This window comes from Salvelinus sp. IW2-2015, linkage group LG35 (assembly GCF_002910315.2).
Source record: "Salvelinus sp. IW2-2015 linkage group LG35, ASM291031v2, whole genome shotgun sequence".
Classification (NCBI taxonomy): Eukaryota; Metazoa; Chordata; class Actinopteri; order Salmoniformes; family Salmonidae; genus Salvelinus; species Salvelinus sp. IW2-2015.
The window spans coordinates 20,460,377-20,471,334 of record NC_036874.1 but is presented as its reverse complement, the minus strand read 5'-3'; the positions used below and the strand labels follow the sequence as shown (position 1 = coordinate 20,471,334).

The 10,958-nt window shown below is 44.2% G+C and overlaps 1 protein-coding gene across 7 annotated transcripts in view; it reads right to left on the bottom strand.

The window, feature by feature from the left end:
• Positions 1 to 344: 344 nt before the first annotated feature.
• Positions 345 to 10,958, bottom strand: part of phactr4b (phosphatase and actin regulator 4b) — an 82,532-nt gene continuing 71,918 nt past the window's right edge. For 6 of the 7 annotated variants that reach the window (XM_023980246.2, XM_023980243.2, XM_023980242.2 and 3 more), the window contains 9 exons: positions 7,535 to 7,678; positions 5,849 to 6,374; positions 5,325 to 5,611; positions 3,630 to 3,855; positions 3,429 to 3,484; positions 2,916 to 2,977; positions 2,448 to 2,585; positions 2,197 to 2,273; positions 345 to 2,009 (listed from right to left, as the gene is read on the bottom strand). In XM_023980246.2, coding sequence (XP_023836014.1) covers positions 1,994 to 2,009; positions 2,197 to 2,273; positions 2,448 to 2,585; positions 2,916 to 2,977; positions 3,429 to 3,484; positions 3,630 to 3,855; positions 5,325 to 5,611; positions 5,849 to 6,374; positions 7,535 to 7,678 — 1,532 coding nt within the window. In that variant the 3' untranslated portion in view covers positions 345 to 1,993. The remainder of the gene's footprint in view (positions 2,010 to 2,196; positions 2,274 to 2,447; positions 2,586 to 2,915; positions 2,978 to 3,428; positions 3,485 to 3,629; positions 3,856 to 5,324; positions 5,612 to 5,848; positions 6,375 to 7,534; positions 7,679 to 10,958) is intronic. The other variant, XM_023980245.2, reaches the window with a different exon arrangement.

The window sequence follows — 10,958 nt, the reverse complement described above, 5'->3', positions numbered from 1 at the left end:
GGAAATCGACCAATTCCGAGTATCAACCCCCATCGCTATATATTGTCAGTTCTCACATGCCCTGTATGAGGCGATAGTGAGAGCCAGGTTTGAGGAGAGAATGCTTGTACCATACCTATTCAGATGTAATCCATCCCGGAGAAATACATTTGGACGATGTAGAAAAGCTGTAAAATTGTCCACATATTGTATGCTTATTGAACAACAATAACCTTTAAACCAGATGTGTAGCTGGCGTATACGACTGAAATTATTATCCGTAGAGCGTGGAGACGGGAATGGACCTGAAATAATGCATTGTTTAGCGCGTGAACGCGGCATAAGTCCAACAACAAGACACAAAGAGTGATTAAGGTTTTTAATTATAGTCAGTTACTAAAATTCTACATTTCATAAAAAAACTAAGTAAAACTGAACAGGTACACTTAAAGATTCCCATTGTTGTAGTGTTTAATCATATAGTAATATTTTGTGCTTAGAAAAATAGCAACATATAATACTTTATTATATTTAACATTTATTTTCAAATAATAAGGAAGAAAAAGATTTACACAACAGTAACCTAAATGCATCTGTACAGCAAAGGACCCTGTAATCTACTGACCAGAAGACAATGCATGATACATTTCTTCAGATAAAAAAGTATTTTCCTGACGAAATTATTCCCTGTAAAATGCACTAAATTGTTTTTTCATGTTTGATTAATCAAATCCTGATCTACACTAACTGCACTTTGATACATTCTCTAAAGATTTGTAACATTTTAACTTTTGTTTTATTTAAGATGCCATCATCATGATCTTAGCATTTTAAAACAGCTATTATTTGCAGCATTGCATGGTTTGACCTATGTAGAGAAGTACAAAAAATTCTAATAAAAAAGCATAAATAAAAAAAAAAGAATTATGTATTGATTCAATAATTGCACTGTGTGTTGGCTCATGCAGCGAATTGAAGAAATCTGCGACATGAAAAACCAGCATTCTACTGTCAGCATAGGGATCAGTGTCTGGCAAAAAAAGAACGAAACAAATAAAAAGAATAGCACACCAACTACCTCCTCATTGTGTTCTTTCCTATGACTAGTATAAGCTCAAATGCTCACCCCACGTTACAGCCAAATACAAATACAGGCAGGGCAGGCTAGCGGTTAAGAACGTTGGGCCAGTAACCAAAAGTTTGCTGGTTCGAATCCCCAAGCCGACCAGGCGGGAAAAATCTGCCGATGTGCCCTTGAGCAAGGCACTTAACCATAATTGCTCCTGTAAGTCGCTCTGGATAAGAGCGTCTGCTAAATGACTAAAATGTAAAAATGCACACTACAAAACAGGTTCAAATAAAAGCAGTAATTTCTGTTGTGATCAAAATATTATGCATTACAGTTGTCATTATTAGAACTCTCCAAAGTTTCAGTCTAACAAATCACAGAAATCTATACACAATTATCCCAGAGCTTTTCCAGTCTTGGGAACGGCAAATCCCACAGTCGTCTTCCTCCTTATCCTCTTTCTGCAGCTTCCTCTCTAACATGTATTATTACTGTGTTTATTATTGTAGCCGTAATTATTATTACTGTAATGTTATTACATTTACATCTCTGCAACATGGGTTAACTGTGCAATACAGAGTAAAAGCAGAAAAAAGGCAACATCGAAAGAGGCGGCAAAAGGTCTTTGTCAGGGGAACCAAGTCCCTGAGGGATAACACACATCGGCAGGGTGGCTCCCAGTCAGCCCTCTCGGTCAAGCCCATCTGCCAGCTCTCCACTTTGTTGGCACTTGGTCCCCCCTACTGTCCAGGAGAAATACTGCATCTGGTCCTCAGTCCCCGTTTTCAGTTCAGTCAATTCCAGGGCCTTCCTTGATAATCTGTACAGTACATTCAGCAACATAAAAAAGGCAGTCTGTTTAGGGAGCACCAAGACCCTACGACTCCTCTCCAGAGACTCTGCCAGCCACTGGTTAAGAAAGTGCTTTCCAGTATAGGGTGGATGCTAAGGCCGGTGGAACCTAAAGAAAGGGACATCAATGATAATTTGATCAATCACAACAACTCAACATATCAAAAAGGTATTTTCCAAGGCTGTAAGAGCCGCCAATTAAAGGGACCGAAACAAATGTCTTGGTATGTTAATTCAAGATCTATATTATGGAATGGTGTATATAACTTCATGTTGTCCATAAGCTGAGGAAGTACCTTGTATAGATCCTACTGTCTTCATGAACCTCCATTTCAGAGCTCTTAAAGTCATTGAGCTCCTTCCGAATGGCAGCCTGGACGAAGGAGGGAAAGTTAATATAGTGAAGACTTGCATAAACAGCATCTAAATACTAAAGTAAAGACAGAAATATATACTTCCTTTTCTGGGCAATAAGATATACTGGTGTCAATAAATAAGTGCATTACAAGCCGTGATTTAGGGAGCTATGAGTGACAGCTGATTGTACCTTGTCGGCGGGTGTTAGCTTGGTCCAGGGCTTGTCCGCTCGCCGATCGTAATCATTGGCTGTGGTGACCTCCACATACTCGTGGAAGCGCAAGATCTTTCTGGCCTGAAGCTCAGCAACCGTGGGCCTCTGACTCAGCTAGAGGAGTTAAATTAAGAGTTTAAAGGGATACTTCAGGATTTTGGCAATGATGAACTTTATCTACTTCCCCAGAGTCAGATGAATTTATGTTCAGTATGAAGGAAGTTAGAGGTAGTTTTGCGAGTCAAAATGGTATCCACAAGTTCATCTGAATCTGGGGAAGTAGATAAAGCGCCTCATTGCCAGTCTCCCTTGAAGAAGACAACCTTCCATCTTCTCTCGTTTTATAACAATTCACTCTAGTTAATCCTCTGTATGTAAATGTTCTGTTAAATGAGAGAACTATCTTATTACAGGTAACAGTTGTGCGTGTGTCACTGGTCTTACCTTCCTGGTGAGCCTACGTTTGATCTCTCGAACCTCTGCCTGCCTGTCTACCTGGTTCTTGGCTGAAAAGGAGAGAGAGAGAGCAGGGTTCTGTACAGGGTTCTAAACCAATGTTTAGAACCCTGTACAGACATTCACCAAATTGTGCAATTGTTGTCTTTTTCACAAAAATTTGAATTTCCAATGGGACTTAATAAAGGTACAAATACAAAAGTACACTGACATAATTTTTTCTTCTAATCCACGATGATAAGTGGCCTCATGCACTTGGAATGTGGCCTCATTTATATAAATAATAAGAATCCTTACTGAGAGAGAAATACCAGTGGGGATTGATCAGTGATTAGGTGAAAACCTAGGCCCCATTCTAATTCCATAAAAGTGCATTATTCCTTCCTCCCTTCAAGGTCTCTGATTAGACATGATCAGACAGGTGAAGGCAAGGGCTCCACGCCTCCACCACAAAGCCTTCACCTGTCGAAAAAATTGTGATGGGGAGTTGGAAAGACTTACGTTGAAGGATGTTTCTCTGCTCCAGCTCCTCTGCACTGGGTCTCTGGCTGAGACGCCTAGAGGATAGAAGTTAGAATATCAATATCACATCAACCTTGTGTTAGATTTGGTGTGTGTATATGTGGAGAGAAAAGAGAGAAAGAGAGAAGAGGAAAGAGTGAGAAGAAAATGATAGTGAGACTCTGTGGCTTTATCTATTACCTTGTGAGTGCAGAGCCTATTTGTGTGCGTATGGCATCCCATTGCTCCCTGCTCTGCCACGTCAGCCCTGTTGACCCTTGGTGTGTGTGTCCTGGTGTGTGTCCCGGAGTGCATCGTTCGGTGTGACCGCTGGACTTGTCCTCTCGAGCATGTTTCTCTGGGGCGTGTCGGTTACTCAGTTTCAAAGCTAAAGTGTCTTTCCTTCTGACCCTGCTGGCCAAAGCACCTGAACAAGAACCACAGAGAGATGTAGTCAGGTATACAAAGATATACAGTACCAGTCATTAGTTTGGGCACACCTACTCATTCAAGAGTTTTCTTTATGTTCACTATTTTATACTTTGTAGAATAATAGTGAAGACATCAAAACTATGAAATAACACATATGGAATCATGTAGTAACCAAAAAAGTGTTAAATAAATCAAAATATATTTAAATGTTTGAGATTCTTCAAAGTAGCCACCCTTTGCCTTGACAGCTTTGCAAACTCTTGGCACTCTCTCAACCAGCTTCACCTGGAATGCTTTTCCAACAGTCTTGAAGGAGTTCCCACATATGCTGAGCACTTGTTGGCTGCTTTTCCTTCAGTCGGCGATCCAACTCATCCCAAACCATCTCAATTGGGTTGAGGTCGGGTGATTGTGGAGGTCAGGTCATCTGATGCAGCACTCCATCACTCTCCTTCTTGGTCAAATAGCCCTTACACAGCCTGAAAGTGTGTAGGGTCATTGTCCTGTTGAAAAACAAATTATAGCCCCACTAAGCGCAAACCTGATGGGATGGCGTATTGCTGCAGAATACTGTGGCAGCCATGCTGGTTAAGTGTGCCTTGAATTCAAAATAAAATCAGACAGTGTCACCAGCAAAGCACCCCTACACTTCCTCCACCGTGCTTCAGATCATCCGTTCACCTACTCTGCGTCTCACAAACACACAGCAGCTGGAACCAAAACTCAAATTTGGACTCATCAGACCAAAGGACAGATTTCTACCGGTCTAATATCCATTGCTCGTGTTCCTTGGCCCAAGCAAGTCTCTTCTTCTTATTGTTGTTTTTTAGTAGTTGTGTCTTTGCAGCAATTTCGACCATGAAGGCCTGATTCACACAGTCTCCTCTGAACAGTTGATGTTGAGATGTGTCTGTTACTTGAACTCTGAAGCATTTATTTGGACTGCAAATTCTGAGGCTGGTACCTGTACCTCTGCAGCAGAGGTAACTCTTTACTTCCTTTGCTGTGGCGGTCCTCATGAGAGCCAGTTTCATCATAGCGCTCGATTGTTTTTGCGACTGCACTTTTATTTATCCATTATTTTACCAGGTAAGTTGACTGAGAACACGTTCTCAGCAACGACCTGAGGAATAGTTACAGGGGGGAGGAGGGGGATGAAAGAGCCAATTGTAAACTGGGGATTATTAGGTGACCGTGATGTTTGAGTAGGTGTGTCCAAACCTTTGACTGGTACTGTATAGGTATCATGTGTGGCTCAATTGGTAAGAGTGCAGTGCTAACAATGCCAAATGACGGGTAAATTCCCGCAGGGATCATAGTCACATCATAGCTCACTCTACTGTAAAATGTGTAAAATGTGTCTGATAGGTGGCATATATATTTTTACAGTATTTTAAAGATGCTGCTGTATCTGAGTATAAATGTTTATCCATAAAGCAATTCAAGTGAGACAGAGATACATACTGGGTGGAGGCTCATCCTCCTCATCATCCTCGTCTGAATCTTCATCTTTATAGAGCACTGGCCCGTCCGAGTCGCTGTCGTCCCTTTGCAAGTCCTGCTGTTCTTCCTCCTCCTCCTCCTCACTGCTGTTGGGTCCCTCAGGGATGACGTTGATGCTGGGCTCTCCCACCATGCACCTCCTGCTCCGTGGCTCCAGCTCTGGCTGGGGGAGCTCCCCATCATACTCCTCCTCTTCTTCGTCATCATCCTCCTCCTCCTCCTCCTCCTCCGAGTAGTCATCCTCAGCCCTGATAGTGAGAAATGGAGCGATGGAGACCAGATGAATTTTCAACAGAAATAGGAAAAGCCGTCAGTCACATATCATTATTGATGGAGCTGATAATAAATCATTGGCATCACAGAAAGATTGTGTGGCTAGATCCTTTCATAAGTCCTTGCCAACTTTACACCTAATGTGTAAAGGTGTGTGTTTTACTCAAGTCTAGAACATTGACGAAATACCCACAGTGACATATAGGACTCACAGTTTCAGAGGCTGGATGCTGACGGCTAGGGGCCGGCTGCGGTCCCCCTGGTACTCGGGCGGTGTCTCGAAGAGCAGGGAGTGAGCTGAGCGCTGGGAGCTGTCGGGATGTGGCTGGGCTGGGCCGGGGCTGGACAGGGCCCTCTGGATCATGATGTGCAGGGGGACGGGGGCCGGCCGCTGGGGGGGCTCATTGGTGGGGCTGGGGGGGTCAAAGAGCAAGGGCTGGGGGATGGGATGTTGGTAGGAGTGCTGGTGGTGGAGGTAGTGCGCTTGCAGATGCTGGCGGGGGGGAGAAGGGGGGATGTGGTTGGGTAAGGGCGGTGACGGGGGAGGCATCTGGAAGCCCGCTGAGTGGTTATGATGGTCCTCAGGAGAAAGCAGGGAAGGGGAAGGGGTGGAGACAGACTGGGTGGACGCAGACGGGTCCTCTGGGTTGCGCTTTGTGACAGGGGTGGTCCTCTTGGGGGGCATCGGTGGGGAGGGCTTAGTTGGCACAAGGCTGGTACCGGCCTGGGTGAGGTTGCCTGTGGGATGGAGAAACAGTTTCTTATCAGAGTGTGTGACACATTCAAACACACATGTTCACTTACTTTATTAACCTAAATCTGGGATTTCAACTGCGGATCAAGTGAGTGCACTTGCTTGTTTACGTCTCCATTTACATGTAAGATCGAGCCCAAGTAACATGGGTGAGTGCATATGAATGGATATACACACCCAGATCACATGACTGAGTCCACATGAATGCATAGGTCGACAAACCCAGGTCACATGACTGGGTCCACATGAGTGTATCCGACAGGGTCTTACATTACAAACGGGTGCATGTGGCAATCAAGGTTACAGTGAGGGTTTGAATAAGTACACATGCTCTAGAACACACACAGACCATATACAAATCGAATTGGCCAGTATGCATCCATCGCTTCTTAGCATCTCTGAACTGAGAATTATGAAAAAACCCTGTTCAACCAAGCTGGAATAGACATTTTGCGATTGCATGCAAACCTTTAAATACGTAAGCTCGATGCAGTTGCTGATGAATGTGTCAACATGAAATAGCATTAAAATACAAAGCCATGGAGACATACTGCATTGGAGTACAATAGATCACAGCAGCAGACTGATTGAGCGCCAGACATGAAGCATGCTATAGACTGGATTATAACATCTGCTTTAAACAGTCAAGCCCTTTATCTGCCCTTCTCCCCTCTCTCGCTCCAGAGCAGATGTGTGGATTAGCCTTTATGGGGCAGCCTGGTCTGCGCTGCGCTGCGCTGCGCTGCCACAGCTAGCCATCACGGGAGACACTCAGTAACTCCCCCATTCACATGCCAGAGGTGGTAGTACACATATGGTGGTCAGAGGCCCACGTACACCCACACCTCACTCAACCTTGTTACGCGCATGCAGCCTAACGTGGCATGAGCAGAAGAGAGCACTCAATCCAGGCCGTTATAGGTTAGTCCATCAGTTGCATCCAGGTAGCGTTTGGCATGAGGCTTTTCAAGTCAGGATGATGCAATATGATGACGCAAGTGACCAGAAGGTTGACATTAACAGGGGTGTGGCATACAGCCACACATACAACGCAGGCTTGGGAAGACGTTAGAGAGACAGGGTGGGCACCGTTGCTGCGGCGATGCCAGTGAAGAGGGGCATTGGTGGGCATCCTTTGTTTTACCTGACCGCAGGCCTCTGCCGTCCCGCCGGCACAGGTAGACAGGGAGGGACAGGTAGACATCATAGTCGCCCTCGCGTTTCCAGCAGGACCAGTAGAGGGGCAGTTGGGAGTCATTCTGGTTCTCACCCCCCTGTAGAGTGGAGGCTGGCAGGGGACGAGAGGCACGACACACAGGCCTTCAGCTCTCATATAGGCTCGCTGAATGTATACACTGTGTATAGGGTGACCAGACATCCCTGATTTCCAGGGACAGTCCCCAATTTTAGTGGCCTGTCCCTGGCTAGAGCTGCCCCCCCCCAAAAAAAATATCCCCGATTATCCCTCAGAAAGAAAGATGCAACTGTTGATATTGAAGTTTATATTTCAATAATCAAAACACTGTATCCAGTCAGATTTGCATGTACAAATTGTCTATCCCTGTACCAAACTTGTTTGACCATTTATGAGAACGTTTGATCATTGATACAAACATGTAACCACTGCATGAACAACCATACCCACCAGGCTGCTAAACAAGTGATTCTAAAATGACTAGCCTAAGATAACGGTGGAGGGGTAATCCATTTCTGTGTTAGAATTAATACGTATTTGAAAGGAATATAGTGAAAATTGATAGTTAACTATAGTTCCATAACATTGTATTTTATATTTTTGCACAGCTAGCCCCATATAAAAAAATCCATGATTTTCATTCCAATATCTGGTCACCTTAACCTTAACTACACATACACCAGGGTGGTGTTCATTTGGGCACGTCGTAGCACAACATTTTAAATACAGTCCAGGTAGTCCTTCCTGGTTTCAGCCATTTAAAAAAAAAAATGTGTGGTGTCTTATGAACACGACCAAGGTGGATATGCTTACACTGAACGCACTACCAGCACCCAGAACAAGAGGGTTTGTGTAATTAGAGTACTGCGCTAAGTGTCTGAGGGGCTTGCCTGGGCTGTGAGAGGGGCATCAATGGGGAAAGTGAAGAGGTTATCAAAACTCCTTCAGCTTCAGGCCCTCTAGGTTAGCCGGTGAAGTAATCACTCTGTACCTAGCTACCTGTTAGGAATTTTCCTAATTAACTAGTGGAATACCTTTGAAAAGTCACTACTGGCTCAGCTAGCATTCGTATACAGTTTGATATGTTTCAACAGCAGCTGGGCAAGCAATGATTGCATATTCCGTATCATGTCGGATCAGATTATAAATCTACAAGTATCCGATAACTTTTCCCAGTAGTTTATGATAACCTTGGTTTGAACATTACCTAACAAAATGCACTGGCTAAAATGCATTGTTGACAGTAACGGAACGTATTGTAATTGTACCAAATTAAGAATGCAGCGAAGCAACTTCTTATTGCCGTTTCTCCTTCCTGCTACATCATGAAAAAACCCCATTGTTCAGAGTATTGTATGCCACCCCTTTTAACATATCCGACATGGTTTAATACATCGGAATTGTTTACATAATGTGAGAGCTGAAATGTCTACATACATTCTAGAACGTACATATGAAATAGCTTGACAGACTATAGATGGCAAATAGGTGACACGAGCGCATGGCAAATGACTTCCAAGCCCACTAGCTCCAGGCTAAACCAACCAACCTACATGTAAAAATGACACAGGAAACTAGAGGGGATATATACAAAAAATGTGTTTAAACAGTCCTAAGGTAATAGGCGTATCAGATCTCGAAGAGAACAACAGTGAATAAAGTCAGGCTCCCCTGACGAGAAACGCCCCTGGTAAAAACAACATTAATATTGTCTTCGTATGGAGCTGAGCAGCAGCAGGCTCAGAGCCACCAGAGTCAGTGGTGTCCTGGGAGAGTACAATGCCAGGGAAAATCTCTGCTCTGCTGCTGCTGTCTAAAATAGTTCAGTCTTATTAAGTTATCGTCTGGGGAACAGCTGCTGGAGCCGCAGGGATAACATCATTATAAAGATGAGTGGCAAAGTGTGTGTGTGAGATAGAATGCGCGCGACGTGCACATGTCCCTTGTAGTAACGCCTATGCATGTAACGTGAGTCTTCTGCAGACATGCGTGCATGTGACACTTGACTACATGTTACACGAGGAAGCTCCACTGAGTGAATGTGTGTGTGTGTGTGTGTGTGTGTGTGTGTGTGTGTGTGTGTGTGTGTGTGTGTGTGTTGTGTGTGTGATTGATGCAAGCTGCACCTGGTCTCCTCTGGCATCTCATTAGCTAATTCTGCATCCCGTGATTAAACAGGCAGCTGCGGTCCCTACTACTACAACCACACAACTAGTACTACTACTCACCTAACATGGAGAGCATTAACGCCCCTGTTGACGGGCTTGGGCAGTGGGAGGGGAGGCTGTTTGGTACCTGGGGGGTGGAGGATGGAGCGAAGGACACTACTGCTGAAGATTGGGGGTTGGCGCCTGCAGAGGAGACAGTTCGGGCAGGCATTGCAACTGCAGAGGAAGAAGAGGAGGAAGAGTACGTGGTTGCAGGGTGGTTGGATGGGGTGTGGGATGAGGGTGACCCTTCGCTGCCGGGCTCGGGGGTGGAGCTCATCAGCCATTGGGGGCATAACGGACTGTTTGGGGGGCAGAGACTCTCGGAGAGTGTCCCGCAGCAAATCTGGATCAGGAACAAAATGGCTCTCCGATTCTGCAAAACACACAGCACACAAAACACATGTTAATAACATACATGTGTTAAAGAGCACTATAACATTTATAACTAATCATCATCATGAGAGACACATGAGCACATTCGTGTCAAAGACCGTACACACTGCTAGCCTTTTTGGACGTGTTTGGCTCTTTCAAAAATGGAAAAGATACTATCTCATCCCTAAAAACATAAATGTTTCAGTCTTGGGTTGAAGCACTGAGCCAATTTGTGCTATTCACTCGCCACTCTAGTGTGTGTGTGTGTGTGTGTGTGTGTGTGTCAAAAACCTTGTATGAGATTGTCATTATCAGGGGATCCGCTGTGTAGATAAACAGTGCTGTAATTACAGTACTAAACCCCCATTCCCTAGCCTCCACCCTGCTTCTTATCCCACGCCATTCCTCAAAGCTGAAGTTTATTTATAGACAAGTCTTTATCACAGCTGTGTCACAGAGAAAATAGGAAATAGTGCCTTCAGAAAGTATTCACACTCCTTTACTTTTTTCAAATGTTGTTGTGTTACAAAGTGGGATTAAAATGTGTCCTTTTTTGTCAATGATCTACACAAAATGCTCTAATGTCAAGTGGAAGAAAAATTCTAACATTAGTTTTTTTTAATGGAAAATAAAACCATAATATATCTTCATTAGATAAGTATTCAACCCCTTGAGTCAATACATGTTAGAATCACCTTTGGCAGCAATTACAGCTCTGAGTCTCTGGCACACTGGATGGTACAAATATTTGGCCATTATTCTTTAAACAATTATTCAAACTCTGTCAA